The sequence below is a fragment of the Eretmochelys imbricata genome, chromosome 10, assembly GCF_965152235.1.
Source record: "Eretmochelys imbricata isolate rEreImb1 chromosome 10, rEreImb1.hap1, whole genome shotgun sequence".
In the NCBI taxonomy this organism is placed as follows: Eukaryota; Metazoa; Chordata; order Testudines; family Cheloniidae; genus Eretmochelys; species Eretmochelys imbricata.
Window position 1 is genome coordinate 83,272,768 of NC_135581.1, and position 26,061 is coordinate 83,298,828.

The 26,061-nt window shown below is 45.9% G+C and overlaps 1 protein-coding gene across 7 annotated transcripts in view; it reads left to right on the forward strand.

Moving 5' to 3' along the window:
• LOC144271416 (zinc finger and SCAN domain-containing protein 29-like) overlaps nt 1–26,061 on the forward strand; it is a 30,569-nt gene that overhangs the window by 3,487 nt on the left and 1,021 nt on the right. For 2 of the 7 annotated variants that reach the window (XM_077828755.1, XM_077828756.1), the window contains exons 2-5: nt 11,159–11,289; nt 14,742–14,897; nt 17,922–18,853; nt 19,521–20,190. In XM_077828755.1, the coding sequence (XP_077684881.1) occupies nt 18,331–18,853; nt 19,521–19,651 (654 nt within the window). In that variant the 5' untranslated portion in view covers nt 11,159–11,289; nt 14,742–14,897; nt 17,922–18,330 and the 3' untranslated portion in view covers nt 19,652–20,190. Of the gene's footprint in view, nt 1–11,158; nt 11,290–14,741; nt 14,898–17,921; nt 18,854–19,520; nt 20,191–25,490; nt 25,900–26,061 lie in introns of those variants that run through there. The other 5 variants (XR_013347346.1, XM_077828760.1, XM_077828761.1 and 2 more) reach the window with 5 other exon arrangements.

Consider the following 26,061-nt stretch of genomic DNA (forward strand, 5'->3'; position numbering starts at 1 on the left):
GTCCCATTAACTGTTTGAGTTTGGTTTCAGCTTGGATACAGTAATTTCTACTTCTGTATCCTTGTTCCCATTGGCCACCATGCCTCTGCACCCAAAATCCTCATTACCCTTTCTAAAAACTGAGGCAAAATATTTGTTTACATGTTGGGCCGTGCCTAGATTATCTTCAATCTCGACCCCATCCTCCATGTTTAGCAGTCCCACTTCTTTCCTTGTTTTCTTTTTATTTATATGGCTAAAAACCCTTTTATTATTGGTTTTGAGTTCCTTTGCAAGGTCCAACTCGGCTTATTTTTTGGCAGTTCTCACTTTTCACCTGTGCTTTCTGACCTCCAAGAGTAGCTTCCATTCCTTGTAGGTTTTCTTTTAATCATAGAATCATAGACGATAAGGGTTGGAAGAGACATCAGGAGGCTATCTAGTCTAACCCCCTGCTCAACGCAGGACCAAGCCCAACTAAATCATCCCAGCCAGGGGTTTGTCAAGCTGGGCCTTAAAAACTTCTAAGGATGGAGATTCTACCACCTCCCTAGGTAACCCATTCCAGTGTTTCACCACCCTCCTAGTGAAATAGTGTTTCCTAATATTCAACCTAGACCTCCCCCACTGCAACTTAACACCATTGCTCTTTGTTTTGTCATCTGCCACCACTGAGAACAGCCAAGCTCAATCCTCTCTGGAACCCCTCTTCAGGTAGTTGAAGGCTGCTATCAGAGCCCCACCTCACTCTTCTCTTCTGCAGACTAAATAAGCCCAGGTCCCTCAGCCTCTCCTCATAAAACATATACCCCAGCCCCCTAATCATTTTTGTTGCCCTCCTCTTGACTCTCTCCAGTTTGTCCATATCCTTTCTGTAGTGTGGGGCCCAAAACTGGATGCAGTACTCCAGATGTGGCCTCACCAGTGCCGAATAGAGAGGAATTAATAACTTGTTTGAAATAAGGAGGACTTGTGGCACCTTAGAGACTAACCAATTTATTTGAGCATGAGCTTTCGTGAGCTACAGCTCACTTCATCAGATGCATACCGTGGAAACTGCAGCAGACTTTATATATACACAGAGAATATGAAACAATACCTCCTCCCACCCCACTGTCCTGCTGGTAATAGCTTATCTAAAGTAATCATCAGGTTAGGCCATTTCCAGCACAAATCCAGGTTTTCTCACCCTCCACCCCCCCACACAAATTCACTCTCCTGCTGGTGATAGCCCATCCAAAGTGACAACTCTTTACACAATGTGCATGATAATCAAGTTAGGCCATTTCCTGCACAAATCCAGGTTCTCTCACTCCCTCACCCCCCTCCAAAAACCCACCCCCATACACACACAAACTCACTCTCCTGCTGGTAATAGCTCATCCAAACTGACCACTCTCCAAGTTTAAATCCAAGTTAAACCAGAACATCTGGGGGAGGGGGGGGGTAGGAAAAAACAAGAGGAAATAGGCTACCTTGCATAATGACTTAGCCACTCCCAGTCTCTATTTAAGCCTAAATTAATAGTATCCAATTTGCAAATGAATTCCAATTCAGCAGTTTCTCGCTGGAGTCTGGATTTGAAGTTTTTTTGTTTGAAATGTTTGCTCTTCCAGTTTGGTCTGCAATCCTTCCCTATGATTTTTTTCCTGTTGTCTGAGATACAGGCAACAAGATGCAGGCTTCAGATAGTTTCTGCAACTTTGACAAACTAATTCCAAGACTCTTCCACATTCAGATCCTTGAGTTCTTCAATTCTTACGGGTATACCAGGCTGCTTGCACTCCTTAACATTCAACACCTTAACAAAGTAATTTGTAAACTTGTCTGACAATTCTTTCTGCATTTGGAAAGTTTATCGAAGCTCATTATCAACAACAAATTACTTGAATCAGCATGCCCAGGGTTTACTAGTAACATTTGTCTTGGAAGAGATTTCATGTCTTTTAAGGGTAAAAGCAATCTGTCTTGTCAAAAGCCAGAGTGGCTCCCAGTCCTCTGCAACTTTCAAAATGCTAATTACTGTTTGTCCTAATCTGGGGAAGGGGGTGCCTGACTACTCCTGGGGTAGGGGAGCATAGAGGAGAGGACAGCATCTGTGTGTTTATAAAGAAAGCTGCAGGACCTCAAATCTTCTCCCTACACATACATACTCTTTAAATGTACTGTTACATCTGCAGGTACAGCAGCAGCTGAGTCTTTCAAAGCCCCTTCTGCCTTTTCTCCCTGCTCCCTTTACTGCTCCTAAAGTAACCAGTTGGGGGAGCCATTCACATGGACAAAGCTCTTACAAGCCACCTTCCTCGAGCCCAAGCTTCTCAGTTCATTCTTGGGTGGCAGTAACAGGTGCATTCCACACCCATTAACCTGCCACTTTCCAGCAAGTGCAGGGAATGTGGGAGCAGGAATTAAAGCCATAGGAGTAGGGACCACTGGGAAGAGGAACATACACACAAATGCTTGTAAAAGAGCAAAGTGAAGAAGGGAGGGACAGACCAGGAAAATAAAAAGAAAAGGACAGACAGAGAGAAAATAGATGGTGAAAGGGGAGATGGAGGTGTTGGGATGTGTTGTAAAGGGACACTGGAGGGGTGGAAGCTGACCCAAGAAAAATTAAAGGTTGTGAATCACTAGCCTGAGTTCTAACTTCAGTTCATAAACAGCTAAACAACAATCTCCCAGTCACTGAAATAGGATGAATCTTCGGCTGCAAAAGGCAAATATTAGAGCATGTTTTCTACTAGGGCAAAATATGTGCTTTTACCTCTAGGGATAAAATTATACATGGAACAGCTTGGGGAAAAATGGCAATTAGATCAATACATTTCTTTATGTAAATGAAGTCCCTTTGAGTAATATTCATGGAAGGCTTTTTGAGGATAAGTAGCTTGGAGGGTTGTTATAGGGGATTGTTAAGATATATGTTGCATTATGAAAAAAAGCTGAGACACATCTGGGGTTATAATGAGGTTGAATCAGGTGGAATGGCAGAATGTTGTGAAAAAAACAGTCTAAAGAATACACTTGTGTACAGGGAACAGTAACTGATTTGAAGTTTCAAGCCAATCGGGAGGAGGAGAGACATCTGTTCGTAAGGAGTGGTTGGGGAGTTTCAGTGCAGAGTCAGGCAGTGTGAGAGGGGATGCCTTCTTTAAATCACACTGGCAAAAAAGAAAGAGTAGTTTTTAAAATGGAAGTTACTGTGGTGCCATTCCAGACCTCCAGGCATCCATGTACCTGTGATATTCCTTCAGCAACAAACAACCTCTGTAGTGAGGGTAAAAAGCAAGAAGTTCTGAAAGGCTCCACTAGAGATTCCGAACAGCTATTAAAAAGGTGAAGTATTGTTTTAGACTCTTTATTTGTAATATAACATCTGCCGCACCAAAAGGACTGTCCTTGGAAGAAGTGGCCCTGGGAAAGGGTTTGTCACCTGTAACTGTGGGCTGGGCTCCTGAAGGGGAGTGCAGTCTCTGTTCAGCTCTGATGGACATAATCTGGTGGGACAGAGGCTGACCAGCAACATATGCTGTGGAAGGGTACACAGAGATAGGAGAGCTCCCTTTTCTCCAGAAAGAATGACCAGAGAAGAGGAAAGCCTTGCTATGGATCACTCTGTGAACAGGGGTAGACTTGGATAGACCAGGGCTGCTGTCAGATCTTGCCAAGGAGGAGCTGACTGGGGGCTTGGTAGGACCTGCAGAAAGCAGCCTGAACAGTGCTGTAATCTACAGTCTACCAACAGGCTGCAGAAGTGGGGGAAGGATAAGACCCTGGACATTGAGACAGAGCTTGCAGAAAACCTAGGGTGAGCAGCTTCTTCCTTTTCAAGGTGCTAGCACAGGTTGGCTGGCCCTTTAAGAGGAATTGGGGACCTAGCAGTAAACCCTTAGCTGATCCTGTTCTGGATTCAGTTACAGGTAGTGATCCCAGCTGTGGAAGGGTCAGGGAGAGCCACAGAGAAAGGGAAGAGAACAGGTTTCTGCTCTGATTGAAGGTAGGTGGAAGAGAGCCTATAGGGACCTGGTTATGTTCCTGTGAGGGTCTGGAAGCAGGGAGACTCCTGGGAGAAGTGGCTGGGATCCCTGGGGATTGCAGGCAATGGGGAAACCTGCTGAAAGAAGGGCCTCCAGGAGAAAAGCCCTGGGAGGCAGTGCTCTGCTTAGGAAGCATAGAAGAACTCTGCGAGTAGGGGAGCGGAGCAGGGACCTTGAGCAGAGCTGAAGAGAGGCATAAGAATCCCTTATCTGTATTTTCAGTTGGACTTTTGTTCACCTGGAAGGTGCATGAAATTAAAGGTAAGCTGGATGGAGGGTTAGGCTATGGAAGATGCAGACAGATAGGCCATTATAGTGCCAAAGAAGTTGTCAGCCAGGGTGCTGGAGATGGAGACCCCTGCAATGCCATGCTCTGATGCCAGGTGGGCCATGGTGCTCTAACCAGAACTGCTTGCAGGGCCCATGGTTGGGCCTCCTAGGAGAGGAAGTACCCATACCCCCATTCCTCCTTCAGTGGAGTGAAAGCTGGTCCTAAACCCAGCAAGAACTGGAACTGCAGTGGCTGAAGAGCTTGGACTCCCTCCAGCCCGGGTAGGATGACTTTTGGAAACCGCTGCTACTAAGGGAGAAGGACCCTAGGAAGGGAGCTGTGGTCCAGAAAGGGTGAAGAACTATGTGTGTGTGTTTGTTTTTTGGGCTAAATTCAACTGTCCTGCCAGCTGAGAGGGAAACTGAGGCACAGTTGGGGGGGAGTAACCAAGGCACCAGCTGTTATTGAACAAGATTGCACCCCTTAAATCACCTCTTAGACAAATACAAAGGAAACTAATTAAAGGAAATACATAGGATACCAAATAAAGAACACCTGTCTCTTTAAATTCTGTATTTACTGAGTAATAGTCATCTTTAATTAATACCCATTAGTACTGAAATTATGCAAAAAGAAAACATACAGTGTAGTTCATGGTGACGTGGATTTTGAAGTCTGGTATTGTCAGGGTAAAGACACACTAAGGTAAATGGGCAGGGGAGAGGACGCTGGCTGAGTGCATAATACGTTGGTTTTCATACGGCTGTGCGTTATCGATATGTGTAGATAACGAGCGTACAAGAACTACTTTAAAAGAGCATTGTTTAGGTTGCAAAATCAAATACTTGAATCTAGGAAATGCTGGAATTATGGTTGTCTGTGTAACGTTAATTCTGCCCCCTTGTATATCCAACTTGTGTACTGAATGAGACAGGAGTTTTACGGAAAATATGTGGTCACATAATTGAAAGCTAATTTAATACACTCATACAAGTGGGCAGAATTAAGATTGGACTGGTAACTGTAAATCTGGTATTTGCTAGCTTTTGATCACCTGACTTTCCAATCTAAGGGCTTGTCTACACAAACACTTCATTCACAGCAAGCTGGGGTATAAATCTATCCCGCAATGGCCTGTCATGAACTAAGTGTTTGCATGGGCCCTTCTGCTCACTAGAAGTTCTGTATTGTGATTTGATCTACCCTGCTTTCAAACAGGCGTAGATTTCTACCGAGGGAATTCTTGAGCTACAGGATAACTATGCAGACTTTCAGCAGAAGAAAGCTGTTCATCTCAGAAGGGGGACAGCCCACTAGTGTCATGTGCTGGGTCTGGTAATAGTTAGGGGACACCTGGCCAGGGTGTGTGCATCTTGCTCTTCCACCCCAGTATGTGGGGGTCTCTTGCCTATCTGGTGCCTCCAAAGCTGGGGATGGGATGCAATGCGATGCTGGGGCCATGTTCTGGGTACAGAAAGTTTGGTTTGGGGCAGACTGTGTGCATTGCTTCTGCTACTGCTGTAGTGGTGATGTGACCCGGGCTCTTGTTCTAGTGTGTGCCAGCATTTTCCTGAGGAAAACGAGCAAGAGAAGGGAAATAGTGATAAATACTTTATAACTCAGCTAAACCTCGATGGAATTTCATGAGACAAAGAAAAGGCACTTCTTTAGCCCGAGGCTACCTCCATGCCAGATTTCAGAGACCATCCTCAAACAATGGAGGTATTAGATCTTCCCAGAAAAAGGTCTCAAGCATCTTTTGTAATCAAAGGTGCTGAGCTACCTAATATAGTTTCTACCAGTTCCTCCTATAACGTATCTGATGGTGCCTGGTTTTCAGGCACAGAGATGTCCAAGTGTCATTCATTGCATTGGTAGTTATCTGTGGGCTCTATAGTAAGACCAGGAGGAAACAAGTCTCACAAGTAGGCCCTTAGAATTTCGAGAATGTAAATTTTGAAAGCTGTAAATATTTTGACTGTGTCCTTTTCCTTCTACGTTTATGGTCACTTGGATACAGTCATAGTCTCTTGGGGCAGAGGCTGTCTGTATGTGTTGTACTGCACCTCAGACAATGAGGCCCTGATCTCAGTTAGGACTCCTGGGCACTATTTTAAGATACACATGTTGTTGTTTTTTTAAAATACCCTCCTAGTAAACATTCCTCCACCCTCTACAAAGCAAGGCTAACCCAGGACTGTTGTGTGCATTTAATGTGACTCTAATTCTTCAAGATATTCAGCTTTTCTTTGACATGTGAATGGTTCTAAAGAATAATGTGCTGCCTTTCTGCACCTCAGTTATCTCCAGTGCCACAAGATTTCCTGGACACCGTGTATTTGAATTGTAATTTGGACATGTTTCTGGCAACAGATGTTGGTCTCATGCTCACATGAGAGAACTAAAAAGAGAACTAGTGAGTTGGTTACCACTGACACATTTGGATTATGAGGTGACTAGAATGCAGTGCACATTCGTAATCTACACAAAAGGTAATATTGGCGTAGGTCGGGGCGGGGGTGTTTGTTTTTTTAAAGGTGCTGAACAGCCACAACTTCAGTTGAAGTTAGTGGTGGCTGCTGATGCTCAGAATCTCCAAAAATCAAACACACACAGCTTATCAGGATGAGAAGGCAATCAATTTAAAAACACCTAATCTTACCCTACATGTGCAATCAACTCACAGGGATTGATCAAACTGATCAGCTGGGTACCTCAAAGCCCAGTAACTTACATTTGTTACCGCCTGTATTATTTAAACCCTTTTAGGCATACTTCATCCCCTTGTATTGCTACTAAATAGTGTCTTAACATCTTCTAAATTGTGATCTCTAGACTATAAGCTCTTTCTGTGTCTCATGTGTGGAAATTACCTTGCACATTGCAATTGCTACTGGAATAGAAATAATATCTCAGATTCACAATGTAAAACTATTGTTGGTAGAACAAGTTCACCCTACAATTAATGTGTTAATAACAAATATATAAAAGCTGCAAAAAGGGTGCTGAAGTTCTAAAGTTAAGCATCAAATATCATGAGACACATGATAAAACAGCAAGAGTTGGCGTCTCTGTGAGACTTTCAAGTAGACAAGCTTAGCACACTTCTGCTAACTTGGCTATATGTGAGTTTGCTTCAGTCACCTGCTAAAATACCTGACTTCGGAATATGAAGGCAGTTCTTGCCATGGTTACAAAATGTGTGGGCCACACATTATTTGTCCAACCACTGAGCTTTTTGTCAAGTCCTTTATAGTGTTGACCAACTGGCAGATACAACTGCACCCAAGTTAGATTTCCTCTTGTTGAATAACTATAATTGTTTTAACAATCATCAGAGGGGTAGCCGTGTTAGTCTGGATCTGTAAAAGTGGCAAAGAGTCCTGTGGCACCTTATTTACTAACAGACGTATTGGAGCATAAGCTTTCGTGGGTGAATGCATGCATCCGACGAAGTGGGTATACACCCATGAAAGCTTATGCTCTAATACGTCTGTTAGTCTATAAGGTGCCACAGGACTCTTTGCCGGTTTTAACAATGAAAGCACATCAATAACTAAAATCTAACCTTACACTTTAAAGGGCCAAATTCTGCTCTGATGCACAGGGGGGGCTCTCAGTTAAAGTCTCATTAACCTATAATTGCAGATCCTGGAAGGCTGCTTTCTAGTACCAGTAGCTTTGGACTAATAAATATACTTAACCTCTTGTATGTAACATAAAATAAAGGACTTTCTGTCTGTCAAAGGTGTATAAGTGAGAAGTAAATCTTCCTGGAGCCATCCAACACCTACGTAGTCATGTGAGCATAAATAAGTGGGTGCATCAGTACAACCTGTAAGTTTGGGAAGCTCACACTGTATGATTTCACAGAGTGGCTCTTCTTTTTTTTCCCTTTTATTGTCGTTGGGACCAATCCTGGGAGAGGCTTAGCACTCTTGGCTCCCATGGAAGACAACAGGAGTTGAGGACACTCAGCACCTCACAGGATTAGACTATTTGAGTGTCATGATTATGCCAAATTTGTCTAATCCTTCCCAGAACTCCTCCGTATGCACCCCCAATGCAATTTGACTGTGTTTTTGTATGACAAAATTCTTTCAGTCAAGGAAAACTAGAGCTACTGTAGTAATTTACTAAAATCCGTTTAATCTAAAGTAAACAGTATGACTAAGACTCTTAAACAGGGGTTTCAGTAGGAATCTTAGTGTTTTAGTTAACTGTGTCACAGTTCAGTGTCTGAGCACTAGGTGGTGCTGGTTTCCATAGTGCTTTGCCATCATGAACACAAGAACACAACTGAAGCAAGACTTTTCATCTTTATTGAAGTGCTATAAAACTCTATTGCAAACAATGCCCATCAATTACGGCGTAAGTACTAGGTTAAAATTAACTTAATCAGCAATTAAGAACTGATTAATCCTTTTTAAGGGTTAAGAGATTCAAGGAGAGTGCACTGGGCTATAAGCAATTATGCTGAAATCGTGCTAATTCTTTGTTTTCCCAACCTGTTATGTTAATGGTCACTGCTGCTTTCTGCTTTTGAGTTGGAATACAAGAAAATAGTAGACTTGGAATTGGGATGCCTTGGTTATAGTGGTAATGGGTCCATACCTTTCACTTCTAACTGGACGGTATGAATGTGGACCAGGTCTGTAGTGAGTGAAGTCATGATCACTCACGCAGTCATGGCTGCTGGTCTCAGCAGAAAGACCAAGGAATAAATGGAAGGAGAATTCTTCACATCTCCCTATCCCGGGCTTCTCCATCTCAAAACTGAGACACGTTTAAGGCTAGAAGGAGAGCGCCGTGCCTGTGCTGTAGATAAGGTGCCTGTCGACAGTACTGTCAGTCCACAAACTTTCACAAGCATTAACTTTAAGCAAAAAGTAATGACAAAAGAACCAACTCTGCTTAAGCATAGCCAATGTCATTATGCCATGTGTACAAACCAGATGTCTTCCTATCCATAGGAGGCCGTGTGCTCCCTACCATGACAATCAGTTTAGGAATGTTGTTCTGCCCCTTGAGCAAGTAGAATGAAAGACATCAAAATGCTACGGGTATCCTACTTATGATTTGGTGAAACTTTTTGTTTTGAGGCTTGGTACCTGAATTTTCATGGTGATGTGGGTTATCTACAACACCTCAATCTATTAATTCAATTGCGTGGTACAATTGGCTTCTCTGCTGAAAAGCTTACTCGTGTGTACAGATCAGAGCTCTGAGTGTGACATCTGTGATGGCATGGAGGCTTCATTTTCTGTAATGGAGGCAGAATGTGCTGTGGTGAAAAGTAATTAGGAAGGAGCCCCACTCCTGCCTTCTTTATAATGACTCAAATGGTTTAGAGCGCTTGCACCAAACAGGGGATTAGAATCCTCAGGTTTGAGTGCAGGAATTCAGCTACCTGAATATTCAGCTTCCTTGTGCTCTGAGTTCTTAGCTAGTGGTTTTGATTCCTGGTTGGTTTTTCTTGTAGTCTAAGAAAGCTACACATTAAAAGCATCCCAGACTATTGGTGTACTAGGTAACCTCTGGTATCTCTGACTAAATCTATAAAGGGCTTTTGTAGTCTCAGACACTCCAGAAACATGCTAGATGTTCCATCTCTTTTTGGCCCAACTCGTCAACAGGAGAAATAATTAAATCACATGGATCTGAAAATATTTCGGTCATATTTAAGAATCCGAGAGGGTTTTTAAAGGCAGGGACAGATGGAACTTCCCTATTCAATGCATGCTGGGGTGCAGGAGGTCAGATAGGGCCCAGGCCAGGTCACTGTCCTGCCTGTGGGTATGTGGGGAGCTCTGCCTTACATGTAGCCAGGGTGCTCTTTTGGTCCTACATCTCCGTGAGCTCCAGCCCCACTGCTGGTGGGAGTGACATCCCCAGCCCTGCTCCCAGTTCTGGGGTCTTGGCTTGGCAGGTCAGCTTGGGCCCACCAGGATGTTGGTGACGATGCCAGTGGGATCAGGGCCCAGCCAGGGAGGGCAAGCCGCTCCCCACGCTATCTATGGTGGGCCCCAAACCTGAGCTGTGCTGTGACTCTGCGCTCCAGGCCCACTCACACAAATTGGGCTGTCTCACTGCTCCGTCATGACAGAGGAGCAGCTGGGCCAATCCTGCGTGATGTTGCAACTTGGCACACAGGATCGCAATGCCGCTTGCTCAGACGGCCAGCTTCCCTTTCAGTTTGGGTGGCATTGCGACCCTCTGCCCTGTGTTGCAGGTCACCACTCTGACCTAGCCTGATTTCTGTGGATGCAGTTGCACCCAGGGACCCCAGCTAAAGCCACCTTTGTGTAAAGGACACCCCATAGCAGAAATTTGGCAGGTTTTTTGTATTATAAATAAGATTCTGCAAGTTAATATTGGAAAAGCAGCAGTTTGGTTGACCCAAGGCCTAGAAGGACTGTCCACATAGATTATGCATTAACCTATTAATCACATGAGCTTTATACAGCTCTGATCTCATTTATGTATCACGAAAATAGTAATTGTTGTGGGTCATTGTTGTGCTGATAAAGAGAGCAGGGCTGAGGATCCATTATTGTGCTACTCACAGTGTGCAAGGGATGGGAAAGCAGTCTGCTCTTCCGTGATGGGGATCTCGGGCTTGGGGAGCCAGCTGTTTTAGGGCTGGTGTAGCCAACTCCTATGCCATCGGGCCTGCAGCTCCACCTTGTGAAGGGTGAGAGAGGTGAGGTGAGGTAAGGAGGGGCATGTCTGCAGCAAGCTGCGCTCCAGCAATCCACACCTCTGGGATGGCCCGTGGGCATAGTATAAAGCATCCTGGAAGTTTGAAGAAAATGGAGTCCTTCAACAAAAGGGCATCAAACTGGGTTGATGGGTTTTTTTTCTTTTCCAGATTAAAGGGTCACAGGGATATACCAGGCAGGGATGGGACACATCACACACATTTCCCAAGAGACATGCTGGATCCGAGATGGCAATCTAATGGATGCTTGAGATGGAGAATTGGACACATGAAGTCATCAGGTAACTCTGAGCTGGCCCTGCTGTTTGCGTTTTGAAATCAATAAGTTACTTGCAATTCCATAGGGAGAGAATCAAGCCCCAGGCACAGTAAATAAAAGCCAAGTTTATTTGGCATATGATATGAGAAAATCACAAACAAAATTGATGTTAGCAGGATATAAACACAGACCAACTGCTGCACTAAGAGTAGCTAGCTCGGTTCTAGGCTTAGTTACACAGTACACTGGTTATCTCAGCTGGGGTCTTCACCGATTGCTCTGTTCTTGCCAAACAGGCTGTTAACCAGGACTCCAGTACATTTCTTTGGAAGTCTGTGTGGCCCGTGTCCCATTAAAGTATCCTGTCTCCCCCTCTTGTTGGTGCATCCTATATCTCTCTCTGAGCTAGAAATCACTAGGAGTTACTTGTAACCTCGATAGTGGAGCCCTGGAATTGGATGTGGTGACGATAAACTGGGGCAATTGGTGCTGTCCAGCATGGGGAAATAAATTGGACATGTGTCCTGTCAGGAAGGAGAAATGAAATAACTGAGTTGCTGCTTGGTCAGAGGAGCTAAACAAGCCCTGAACAGTGCTGAGAGGAAGCTGAATTAGCATTGTGTGGGCAGGTGCTGAAGGGTGTGATGGTCCCACTGAAATCAACGCGACGGTGCACATGCTTGAAAGTTAAGGGTGGACTGCTGGTTCAAGGCATCAAGATGAACAATCTCAGAGGTGTTGGGTCAGGTTACAAAATTATTAAACAAGATTTCCAGGACTGAAATTGTAAAATGAACATATGAAGGTGAAGTTTATACAAGCAGATACTTTATAAGAGGGAAGCACAGTTTGGAATGGGAATGACTTGTTTTTGACCCCTGAGAATAGGAACACAGCTTCCAAAGTCAGAAATTTAACAATACACAGCAGTTGTGGTTATGTTTCCCTGTGCCAATATTGTGATTGCAAAAGAAAAGCGATGTAAAGACCAGATGTCCCAATCTCCAAGGAAAGCTTTCTCTAACAAAAATGCCCAGTTATGAAAACTAATAAAAAGACAAACCTTTTGGATACAAGAAAACATTTTAACACTAAGAATTAAAAAGGAGGAAATAACCAACTGGCAAGTGAAGTGCCAGGAAAACACTGCAGAAAGAACTAAATTCAAACAGCAGTGTGGCTTTTTCCAAATGTAGGGCAAGTTGCACAATGCTTTTTGGGCTGTGAATCGTCCTATCACCTGCAGTGGGGTTGCTTGTGAAAGCTCAATCACATGAGTAGGGCCCTACCTAATTCCTGGCCATGAAAATCGCCTCACAGACCGTGAAATCTGGTCTTTTGTGTGCTTTTAGCAAATACTCTACAGACTTCATGGGGCAGACAGTGTTTCTCAAATTGGGGGTCCTGACCCAAAAGGGAGTTGCAGAGGGGGGGGTCGCAAGATTATTTTAGGGGGGTCCTGGTGTTGCCACCCTTGCTGCTGCTGGCGGGGGCTCTGCCTTCAGAGCTGGGCTCCCGGCCAGCAGCCACCACTTTCCAGCTGCCCAGCTCTGAAGGCAGAGCCCCCGCCAGCAGCAGTGCAGAAGTAGGGGTAGCCGTACCACAATCCCGCCTACAGTAACTTTGTGACCACCCAGTTTAACTACAAGAGTAGAATTTGGCCCACTGTGCATATTACAATAAACACAACACCAACATACTGGATGCTTATCCTGTTTTTCTTGTGTCTGAACTGTATTAAGTGTCTGGCTAGACAGTTCTTGTCCCAAGGATCTTTAGTCTCCTACATTTACGTAATCCCACTGTGTTTAAAAAAGGGATAGTAATGCATCCTCACTGTACCACTTAGAGAATTGTCAGATTCAGTAGGGAGTCGGGGGGTTAAAACATCCCTCTTCGCTTCCATGTTTGGTTTCTAGATGAATAGGGCTAGCAACTAATCAAAAAGGATGTAAAAAGTAATTTCATCGTTTGTATTGTGAAAAAGTAGCAATCAACATGCAATTACACAACAAAATCCATACATAAAGCAAGTATCAGTCTAGTGAAAAAACTGAAATCAAATGTTATCTCCTCACCATCAAGAGCTACCTCAGCAGGGAAATAAAAAGGTTCTTTTTAATCACATCCTTGACAGTTAGCAGCACAGTGGATAGTTTATATATTGAGGGTTGCTGATTCAAACTACTCAGAGCATCAAAAGAGTTTGTGAGAAAATCCATTAGCCTGAGGGACTCTGCTTCATGGAGCCATTGTGTAGTCTGGGAAGGGGGTGAGGCAAATCTGTAATCAGAGAAGAAGTATGTTATGGATGATGTCCTTGTAAAGCCCGTGTCTAGGGTGACCCCACTTGGCGTGACCTCCAGTGGCAGGCTGTGGCAGAACCAGTGGGTTAGACCCTCCACTGGTGTCTGGCCTTCAGCCCTCTGCTTGGGAAACTCAGCTGGCAAACCCCTCTTGCTGCTCTTCAGCCTTCCCCCAGGAAGCTCCTCCAGTTTATCCAGGGACCTCCCACAGTCTCCTAGCAGCTCTCACTTGCTGTTCTTTTGCTACAAGGCAGCTCTGACCCACCAGCACTTTCCTCCTTCTGTGACTCAGGTGTCCTCTCTTAAGCCAAACTGGGGTCAGCTGAGGAGTCATGGGTGCATTGACCTCTTCCCTCAGAGGGCCACTGTCACCCTGTGACACCCTTTACAAATAAGATACACAGGAGGCACCATCAGGGTCTGATGACTGGCTTCTCTTGCTCCTCCTATGACCACTCTCCTACAGGCATTGGTATTTAGGGAACGGTGCTGGTGGCCCTCCTCCCCCTTTTGATGTCCATCACATGTACTCCCCCTGTGCGAGATGTCTCCCATGTACTTCCCTTTCCTTTCTGCCCCCCCACCCCGAAGCTTGCTCCACATTCAGGAAGCCCCCCACCCCCCAAACACCCTTTCACTGGAGGAGAGAAACATGAGAGGCCCTCATGGTCTGGTCTCCTCCTTTCCTTCCCCAAAGGGAAGTGTGAGGAGGGGCTTCCTCTCCTGGGCCACTCACTTCTCCCTGTGAAGCAGAAGCAGAAGTGGCTTTTTCTGCCTTCACTCTCTTCCCTTGATGGAGGACCTATACTAGGAGTTTGGGTTTTCTTGATGTTGCTCCACCCCCTGCATCCCAGGAGAGGAGAAGCAATGCAGCAGCTTTCAACAGCTTGATTGCTTTCCTTTTCTGCCTCTCCATCCCACTGCGTGTAGATGCCGCCTCCCTAAAAGCCCTGGGGCTGGAGTCACATCACTCAGCCTGATCACCTGCACTAATGGAGAGCTCAAGAAGGCAAGGCCTCTTGGGCCCAGCTTTTGCTTTCCTGAGTGGCCTGTGAGCCTTGCCTTAAATTGGAGACCAAGTGTGGTATAGCATCGGTTGATGGGAATGGGGAGAAGGGGCGAGGACAGGCAATACGTGTTTTGGGTCTGATTTATTTCTTTTGAGCAGGCAGAAGAATGCCACTACAGGAAAGAGCACCCTGTGTTAGGGTCACAACTGCCCTAGCTGAGAGCGCCACAATGGCTCAGCCATAGCCGAGGCAATCCTGTAACTCTGGTGTCCTCAGAACGCCACTTGCTCCTGCTGCCAGGTGGTGGCCAAAAGGTATCAGCCTCCCTCGTGTGACCCCCACCCAACTGCTAGTAGACCCAACTGGTAGGCTCATGGATGGCAGTGAGGACAAACCTGGGGTTCCATCATGAGGAGAAGCTCCTGGGGTTGGAGCATGGAGTTGGCTGAGGGGAAATGGAGAGAGAAGCCACCTGGTACCAGCTCCAGCACCACTAGGCCTCAGTGCTGAGGTAGCTGTGCGTGTATCACCTCCCTCAAGCCAGCGGGGTGAGGCCCTGTGCCCCGCGGCAACTGGCAGCGCCACAAACATTGGGCCCCACACAGAAACGTCTCTGTAACAGAGTCAGAAGCCCACGAAGGCTTTGCCTACATTTTGTTGAGTTACAACATCCTTCCCCTACCGATGGTTGGGTCTGCAGAGCGTGTCGGTGGCTATGGCTTGTGGGAGAGAAAGGTGAAAATGCCCTGGGCTTGCTGTCGCTTACAAGAAGGTATTTTTGGTTCCATTTCACTTGCTGCACATACTGTTTTCCTTCTTATCCCAGTCCCTTATTTTCCCCCATGCTGATCTAATAAACATGTTGCCTTGTGGGATGGCCATTGGTAGGTGCTGAAACTGAAATGGATCATCTAGAGCAGTGTTTCTCAACCTTTTTGAGACCAGGAACTGATTTGCTGCCTTCCTAAACTGTGTCAGGGAGATCTTGGGGACTGGTGCCGGTCCACAGACTGGTCTTTGAGAAACACTGATCTAGAGACTGTTAGAAGTTCTTCAAGTGGCCCTGCATGAGGTGGGGTTGGATTACTCCCTGGAGATCTCCGGCTGGAGTGGGTTACAGGATAAGGGCCAGTGAGCAAATGAATGTGAAGGTTTGATGAGGGAGAAGCTGGAACGGCTAGAGAGAGATACAGGAGCCAGGCAACATGTAGCCGCACCCCGGCCTGGCTGGTGTGCACCTGGAGCCCAAGCAGTATGTTCTGAGGGGCTCACAAAAAGTGTCTCATTGCTGCCCTTATTTTACCAGACTCCTTGTGCATCCCAGAGCAGTCAATGGAGGGATCTGTGGTCGCTCAGATACCTCGCTGAGTTACAAGAGCCTGGAGAGAATAGTCACATTTTTGTTGATCTCTTAGACCCCATTTTAATAAAATAGAACACTCTGTGTTTCGATTGTTGCAACATTTTGGTTTGTAAATTTTAATAATAAACGTGTCTTGTTTATTCTGTTTCCCATTCTTTTGCTTCCACCTGCTTTCTTTTTTCTGTTCATTTTAGAATATCTCCACTCTCTGTTTAAAATATCTCTGTGGCCTAAAATCCATCCCAGCTTTCCAGGTAGAGGCAGTGGGAGCTAACTTAGATTGAATCCAAGAGTGATTTACATCAGGCCAAACTTTAACCCACGTCTCCTAACAGCTGGGCTGTATGGGTCATTACAGTTGCTTTTGCTTTGTCTATTACTTGCGTCATGCCTAAACTAAAAGAAAAAAAAGTGTAATGCCCAATTCATTCATTCATTCATACTAAATCAGTTGAAGCCTGTCTCCAAATAAATTCCTGTAATTAGTTATTGCCATAGCAGTGAGCTTGTTCTGATTGACACTACACTCCAGGGGACTCTACTCAGCAGAAAGGTCCACTCTTGCAGATCCCTTTGCAGCATCAAGTTATGTGCTGGGCAATCTGAAATTTCATTTAAAAATATCTTTCTGTAAAATAATAAAACTGCTCAGTGCTGACTTTCTTGCTGCATACAAAAGGCACAGTAAAGCAGGGAAGGCAACAATATTGCAACCTTAATTCTGCCCCTTATAGAATCACAGAAATGTAGGGCTGGGAGGGGCCTTGAGAAGTCATTAAGCCCACCTCCAGGCAGTGTGGCACAACCAAGTAAACCTGGACCATCCTTCACAGGGGTTTGTCCAACCTGTTTTTAAAAACATCCAATGTTGTGGATTCCACAACCTCCTTTGAAGCCTGTTAAAGAGCTTGACTACCCCCTATAATTAGAAAGCATTTCCTAATATCTAACCTAAATCTCTCTTGCTGCAGATTAAACCCATTGCTTCTTGTCCTATCTTCAGTGGACATGGAGAACAATTGATCACCATCCTCTTTACAACAGCCCTTAACATATGTGAAGACTCTTACCAGGTCCCCCCTCACTCTTCTTTTCTCAAGATTAAACATGCCCAGTTTTCTAACCTTTCCTTGTATGTCACGTTTTCTAAATCTGTTATAATTTTTGTTGCTCTCCTCTGGATTCTCTCCACATTATCTGTATCTTTCTTAAAGTTTGGCACCCAGAATTGGACGCAGTACTCCAGTTGATGCCTCACCAGTGCTGAGTGGAGCGGGACAGCTACCGCCCATGTCTTACATACAACAGTACTGTTAATTACCCCCTAGAACAATATTAGCCTTTTTTGTTGCTGCATCACATTGTTGACTCATATTCAATCTGTGATCCACTATAACTCTTAGATCCTTTTCAGCAGTCCTACCACCTCGCCAGTTATTCCCCATTTTGTAGTTATGCATTGGATTTTTAGCTTCCCAAGTGAAGTACTTTGCACTTGACTTTATTGAATTTCATCTTGTTGAATTCAGACCAATTCTCCAATTTGTCAAGGTCATTTTTGAATTCTAATCCTGTCCTCCAAAGTTTCTGCTGCAGTTTGATGCAATCTGAAAACTTTATAAGCATACTCCACTCTATTATCCAAGTCATTAATGAAAATATTTAATAGTACCACATTCAGGACTGACTTGTGAGCTCCCTACTAGATACAACCTCCCAGTTTGACAATGAACCATTGATAAGTATAGTCTCTCAACCAGTTGTGTGCCCACTTGATAGTGATTTAATCTAGATGACATTTCCCTAGTTTGTTTATGACAATGCTATGTGGCCAGTAATCCCGCAAAGAAGGAAATTTGGTTGGTTTGGCCTGATTTGTTCTTGACAAATACAAGTTAGCTGTTCTTTATAACCCTATTATTCTCCAGGTGGTTACAAACTGATTGTTTAATAGATTGTTCCTATATCTTTCCAGATATATAAGGGCTTGGCTACACTTGCGAGTTACAGTGCAATAAAGGAGCCCCGGGCAAACTAGCTCACTACCCGTCCATGCTGGCAAGGTACGTAGAGCGCTCTGAGTCCATGACTACAGCGCTGCTGGTCTCCACCTTGGCGAGTGGAGTAACGTTTGCTGCACCCCCACGGGAGCACCGCGTTGCCAGTGTGGACAACCTGGTCCATTAGTGCGCTCTGATCGGCCTCCAGAGGTGTCCCACAATGCCTGTTCTGGCCACTCTGGTCATCACTTTGAACTCTACTGCCCTGCCCTCAGGTGACCAACCATCAGACCTGCCCTTTAAATTCTCTGGGAATTTTGAAAATCCCCTTCCTGTTTGCTCAGCCAGGCATGGAGTGCTCTCAGTGCATCTTTCCAGGTGACCATGCCTCCACGAGCCAGGCGAACCCCAGCATGGAGCAATGGCGAGGTGCTGGACCTCATCAGTGTTTGGGGGGAGGAAGCTGTCCAGTCCCAGCTGCACTCCAGCTGTAGGAATTACGATACCTTTGGGCAGATATCGAGGGACATGATGGAAAGGGGCCATGACCGGGACGCACTGCAATGCAGGGTTAAAGTGAAGGAGCTGCGGAATGCCGACTGCAAAGCGCGAGAGGCAAACCGCCACTCTGGTGCTGCCCCCGCAACCTGCCGTTTCTACAAAGAGCTGGACGTGATACTTGGGGGCGACCCCACCTCCACTCCGAGTACCACCATGGACACTTCAGAGCCCAGTTCAACAAGGTGGAAGGAAGAGGAGCAAAGCGGGAGCGAGGGTGCTGAGGCGGAGGAAGACACCCCAGAATCCCTAGATGCATGCAGCCAGGAGCTGTTCTCAAGCCAGGAGGAAGGTAGCCAGTCGCGGCGGCCGGTGCTTGGGGAAGGACAAACACCAGAGGAGGTTCCCAGTAAGCGGCTTTTATTTTGGGAAGAAAGTTATTTGGTGCGGGCTCTTAGGGCGAGGTGGGTTAGGACTGTGCGCATGCCTAGATGCGGAGTAGGGCGTTGATGTGCTCTCTCACATCGTGGTAATCGGCCTCAGTGATTTCTGCCCAAGTTCTAGATGAGACCTTTGAAATGTGCTTGCACAGGTTTCGTGGGAGAGCCACTGTGGTCCTTGTCCCAGTAAGGCTAACTTGTCCATGCCACTGTGCCGTGAGGGGCCGGGGGACCATTGCTGCACACAGGCAAGCTGCATATGGGCCAGGGCGGAATCCGCATTGTAGTTGAAGGCCCTCCCTTGCTTCCCAGGTCACCCTCAGCAGCGAGATAGCTTCCAGGATGAACTCCTGTGGAAAATGTGGGGACAGTGTTCAGTATAGGGACCCCCTGCCACTCTTGGCTTTCCCCAAGGCACAGAAACCCAGAGGACAGTACAGCCGTGAAACAATCAGTCACGCTTGACCCTGTGCTTACTCAGCATTTTGAGACTTCTGTGGGTTATGTGCACTTGCTTTGGGACGGGCAAATGATGCTATTGTGTAGACTGTGCTTGCACTTAAGTACAGGGGAATCATTGCTCTGTCTGGTGTGAACAATGCTGCCTCTGGTAAGTGTTGCATTGTGCCTTTACAGATGCAACCGTGAGATCTCAGCCATCCGTGTTATCACAGGCCGAAAGACTCCAAAGAATCAGAAAGAGGCCACGTAGAAGCAAGGAAGACACGTTGCATGAAGTAATGCAGCATTCAAGTAATGAAAATTGAAAAGTGCAGGAGTGGCGGGACAGTGAAAGGAGGATCCACCAGCAGAATGAGGAGCACCGGCACAAAAGCGCGGTGCTCCGGCAGCAAAGCCCGGATCGGCTGATAAGCATAATGGAGCACCAAGCGGACTCGATCCAGGCACTCGTAGCCACGCAGGCGGAGCACTACTGTGCCCGACCCCCCCCTGCAGCCCTTGTCCCAAAGCTCTTTCCCTTGTGCCCCCATGTCACCTCCAACCCACTTTCCCCAACATCCAGGTTCTTACCACCACCAGCTGCCTCCAGCACCTGTAGCTTCACCACCGAGCCCTGAAAACTACGACCCTGACCCTCTGCACTCAACCCCCATCACCATGCAGTACAGCCATCCTGAAGTGCAGCACTCATTGCACAGCAATCCAGACAGGAAGGCTGAGTATGATAACAAGACATATGCAAATCTGTGATTGAACCGTTCCCCACCCCAGCCCCCTGCCCTTTCTGTTTCCCAGGCAGTTGTGTTTCTTTTCAATAAATGAATTTTTCTTTTCAATAAATGGATTTTTTATCTTTGAAAACATTCTTTATTATTGCATAAAGTAAAAGATACCTTAGCCCAGGAAAGAAACAGGCACTGCAAGTCAGCGTAGCAAACACAGATTCCTACTAACATTGGAACCACTGCACTTCACTCCTGTGTAGGGCACCAGACATTACTGGTGGCTATCGGCCTCAAATTGCTCCCTCAAGGCATCCCTAATCCTGGCAGCCCCGCAATGGGCCCCTCTAATAGCCCTGCTCTCTGGCTGTTCAAATTCAGCCTTCAGATGTTGAACCTCCGAGTTCCATGTCTGAGTGAATCGTTCATCCTTCCCTTCACAAATGTTATGGAGGGTACAGCACAAGGATATAACCGCAGGGATGCTGTCATCGGCCAGGTCCAGCTTCCCATACAGAGAGCACCAGTGGCCCTTTAAACAGCCAAAAGCACTCTCCACAGTCATTCTGCACCGGCTCACCCTGTTGTTGAACCGCTCCTTGCTGCTGTCAAGGCTCCCTGTGTAGGGTTTCATGAGCCACAGCATTAAAGGGTAAGTGGGGTCTCCAAAGATCACAATGGGCATTTCGACTTCCCCTACGGTGATCTTCTGGTCTGAGAAAAAAGTCCTGGCTTGCAGCTTTCTGAACAGGCCAGTGTTCCGAAAGCTGCATGCGTCATGCACCTTTCTGGGCCAGCCTGCGTTAATGTCAATGAAATGCCCACACTGATCCACAAGCACCTGGAGAACCATAGAGAAGTACTCCTTCCGATTAACGTACTTGGAAGCTAGGTGGGATGGTGCCAGAATTGGAATATGTGTGCCATCTATTGCCCCTTGGAAACCCATTTGTGCAAAGCCATCCACAATGTCATGCATTTTACCCAGAGTCATGGTTCTTCTGAGCAGGATGCGATTAATGGCCCTGCAAACTTGTATGAACACGATTCCAATGGTTGACTTCCCCACTCCAAACTGGTTAGCGACTGATCGGTAGCTGTCTGGAGTTGCCAGCTTCCAGATTGCAATAGCCACCCGCTTCTCCACCATCAGAGCAACTCTCAATCTCGTGTCCTTGTGCACCAGGATAGGGGAGAGCTCCTCACACAGCCCCATGAAAGTGGCTTTTCTCATCTGAAAGTTCTGCAGCCACTGCTTGTCATCCCAGACTTGCATGACAGTGTGATCCCACCACTCAGTGCTTGTTTCCTGAGCCCAAAAGTGGCGTTCCACGGTGGTGAGCATGCCCGTGAATGCCACAAGCAAACTCGTGTCATATGCGTTACTCAAGTCGATATCATTGTCGGAGCCCTTACTGTCACTTTGGATCATAAAGAATAACTCGACTGCCAAACGTGACATGCTGGCAAGACTCGTCAGCATACTCCTCAGCAGTTTGGGCTCCATTCCCGCAGACTGAAAGGGAAGACAGAGCGTGCAGTACAAAAAATGTTGAAAGATGGTGCCAAATGTGGACAGAAGCACAGGGATTGCTGGGATGCGAACTGATCCATCACAGGGCGTTGGGACAGGACCCAGAATGCTCTGCACTCCCTGCCCCCTTCCCACAAGCCACAGCGCCAGAATGGGAAGAGGTGCTCTGTGGGATAACTGCCGATAATGCACCACTCCCAATGCCACTGCAAGTGCTGCAAATGTGACCACGCCACTGTGCTTGTTCCTGTCAGTGTGGACAGACTGCAGCGCTTTCCCTACTGCGCTCTCCAAAGGCGGGTTTAACTCAAAGCGCTCTACATCTGCAAGTGTAGCCATGCCCTATATTAGGCTGGCTGGTCTATAACTCCTGGATCCTCTTTGTTCCCCTTTTTAGAGACAGGTGCTATGTTTGTCCTTCTCCAGTCTTCTGGGACCTCACCCATTCTTCAGTAGTTCTCAAAGATAATTGCTAACGATCCCAAAATTGCTTCAGCTAGTTCCTTAAGTACCCTAGGATGAATTTTGTCATGTCCTGCTGACTTGTATACATCTAACTTACCTAAATATTGTTCAATATGTTCTATCTCTATTTTGGCTTGCACTCCTTACCCCTCGTTGATATAGTGTTGAATATCTGGTCATAATTAACATTTTTAATGAAGACTGAAGTGAAATAGGCATTAACTCAACTTTCTCTTGATGTCATCAGATATTAGCTTTCCTTCCTCACTAAGCAGAGGACCTACACTTTCCTTTGTCTTTTTTCTTGCTCCTAATATGTTAAAATAACCTCTTCTTATTGCCTTTACACCCTTGGTAGGTGTAACTCATTTTTTGCCTGAGCCCTTTCTGATTTTGTTCATACATGCTTGTGCTATTCTTTTTTACTTCCTCTTAGCAATTTGACAATGTTTCTACTTTTTGTAGGATTCCTTTTTTGAAACCCTTGAAGTTATGCATTACCTACAGTCCCTACCTATATGATCACGTAATGTATTATTTGAGAAATGATATGATAAACATTTTTTCTACAACCTTAGATACACACTAATAACATCTCTTTACCTTAGCCATTAATCTCTGATGTCGAAGTTTAGCAAATGCTTTCTGAAAATTTACATTTAACAATTCCCCTATCTTGCCACAATATTTTTAAAGAATTCCGAGAGATTAGGAAAGGAAGACCTACCCTCCTGAAGTCCACATGTACTCTCCTGAATGAGATTGTGTTTTTCCAAGTGTTCCTTAAGATTTTTTTTCCCAGAGTACTAGAGTATGTCAGCAGTGGGCAGCCCTTGTCAATGACACTCCTTCAACAGATTCTCATTCTCAAAAAGTTAATTAAATTAAACTTTTAAAAAATCACCTTGGTAGCCAGACATAAGCAGAATACAAGATGTTTTTCTTCCTTCAGGAAAGCTGCCGTCATGTATTATATCAGTTAATTGGGTTCAACTAACACTTGGAAAATTCAGTTACTCCTGAGCAACTTGGATTAAAATAATGGAAACCCTGCTATTTAGCAGCATATTATGTCTCAAAACATACACATTTCCCTTGTGCATAAAAGCACTCAGCGCATAAAGATGGATAGCAAACTGAAGATTGGCAAAGGCTATATGTACAGTGTGACCTTGATTATTCAAATGTCATGGGAGGCACTTAATACATTCACGTAGTTGAGAGCGTCTTCAGTGAAAGCAACAGACGTCAGGGACGTGACCCTATTTTGGATAAAGTGAGGATCAGATCATAGAAATTGTACCGTATCCCCAGGGCAGAACTGAGGGAATAATCTGATTGGCTAGCTGGAAATCTGGTCCTGAGGGGTCTGAATGGAATGGTTTTAATACAGCAGCTTAAGCCTGTTTGTGTTATAATGATCTATGTTTTTTTCCAAAGAAGGCATTATAAGACATAGCTGCTCATTTGGAAGTGTTTCTTGCATGCACACGGTACTGTGCCTTTAATTCATCCTGGGTTCATTCCCTTTCACTTGCAAGCTTGAACCCTTCTTCACATGCTCAGAATTGCCTTCAGTGGGAGTTACAGCAGGTGTTCGGCACCTCCAGGATCAGGATGTAAGACACCAATATGTGTGATTACGGGGGACAACTGCCACTTTCTCGGGTGTGAAGGGACTGTGCAGGGCCCAGGGCTGAGCAATACACTAGAACTGTGCTGTTATGTCACTGACATGCCCTGTTTTGGGAGATCCCTTACACAAGCCGGTTTCAGTTAAACTTCACTCTTTAAGATGAAGAGCAGCATTTCCCCCAGGTCCCCTGCAGTTCTCTAACAGATTCTGTTAAAAGTTTTTTAAGACTTCTCAAATTCAGGAGCATCCGTCTTGCACTATATGCTGAGTCTGAGCTTCAGCATCATTTCATCCTGTGTTTGCAGAGCAGTTTGTTTACCTGCCAGTGGAAATGTTGGTGAGGGACCTTCCTCTTGGTTTTAAATTATAGTACTCCCCTCCAAATCAGCTTTTAGTCTGGCCATTCAATAGGCATGATATTCTGTATAATTATTTGTATTGATTTACGTTGATCTCAGTGGCGACAATACACTGTTGTTTTACTGCTGATGACAGGCCACGTGGTCCCCTACTTTATGCACTTCAGTGTGGAGAAAAATGGGCCCAATCAGTGGGGAAAGGAAGCCATTCCTCTGCAGCATGTTCCTTCCAAACTTAGATGCTGGGGAAGCTCCTTCATGCAAGATCCCCCAGGGACGGGCTCCGTGTTGAGGGAGACAGTCTGGGGTTGGAGAGAAGGTACCAGGCAGCAGCCATTGGAGGATTCTGCAGAATGTAGATTTGTTAAGAGGGATGTGGGCAAGGATTACTGACGGGAGCTCCGGCTACTGACCTGACCAATATTTCCAAAGTACCATTCATCATGAAATGCTAATAATTGCATGGGATGGCAAATGTCTACAGAAAAGGTGAGTTGGGGGCGGGAAACTCAACCTGATCCTCTTTGGTCCTCTATTGCTGAGGCTATAAAACCAACCAATCACCATGTTTATTGCTACAGTCAACTCTTAATGGTGTGAATCTCTGCTTCTGTGTTGACTGGATTAATTAGAAAAAGTTCTGACCTGTGAGGGCATGACTGGGGTCTCTGGCATATGGCTTCTGATGGCACAAACAATTAATTCAGTGTTGGGTAAGTGACTATCATAGTAGCATCATCCAGAGAAGTCAAATGTATCCATCCACCATCAGCACCCCCCATACCTTTAGTTCCGGCACATATTGTTGCATAGCTAGTGCCCCATGAGTTATGAGCGTGAATATAAGACACAATGAAACTTATATGCAAGTGAAAGTTCCAGGTGAGCATATTGTCTTAGCCCTGGTCTACACTAGGAGTTGAGGTCGAATTTAGCAGCGTTAAATCGATTTAACCCTGCACCCATTCACACAACGAAACCCTTTTTTTTTTGACTTAAAGGGCTCTTAAAATCGATTTTCTTATTCCACCCCTGGCAAGGGGATTAGCGCTGAAATTGGCCTTGCTGGGTTGAATTTGGAGTACTGTGGATGCAATTAAACGGTATTGGCCTCCGGGAGCTATCCCACAGTGCCCCATTGTGACTGCTCTGGACAGCACTCTCAACTCAGATCCACTGGCCAGGTACAGGAAAAGGCCCGTGAACTTCTGAATTTCAATTTCCTGTTTGGCCAGCATGGCAAGCTGCAGGTGAGTGCAGAGCTCATCAGCAGAGGTGACCATGATGGAGTCCCAGAATCGCAAAAGAGCTCCAGCATGGACCGAACGGGAGGTACAGGATCTGATCGCTGTATGCGGAGAGGAATCCGTGCTATCAGAACTACGTTCCAGTTTTCGAAATGCCAAAACATTTGTCAAAATCTCCCAGGGCATGAAGGACAGAGGCCATAATGGGGACCCAAAGCAGTGCCGCGTGAAACTTAAGGAGCTGAGGCAAGCCTACCAGAAAACCAGAGAGGTAAACGGCCGCTCCGGGTCAGAGCCCCAAACATGCCGCTTCTATGATGAGCTGCATGCCATTTTAGGGGGTTCAGCCACCACTACCCCAGCCATGGTGTTTGACTCCTTCAACGGAGATGGAGGCAACACGGAAGCAGGTTTTGGGGAGGAGGAAGATGATGAGGATGATGAAGTTGTAGACAGCTCACAGCAAGCAAGCGGAAAAACCAGTTTTCCTGACAGCCAGGAACTGTTTCTCACCCTGGACCTGGAGCCAGTACCCCCCGAACCCACCCAAGGCTGCCTCCCGGACCCGCCAGGCAGAGAAGGGACCTCTGGTGAGTGTACTTTTTAAAATAGTATACATGGTTTAAAAGCAAGCATGTTTAATGATTAATTTGCCCTGGCATTTGCGGCTCTCCTGGATGTACTCCCAAAGCCTTTGCAAAAGGTTTCTGGGGAGGGCAGCCTTATTCATGGTAGGACACTTTACCACTCCA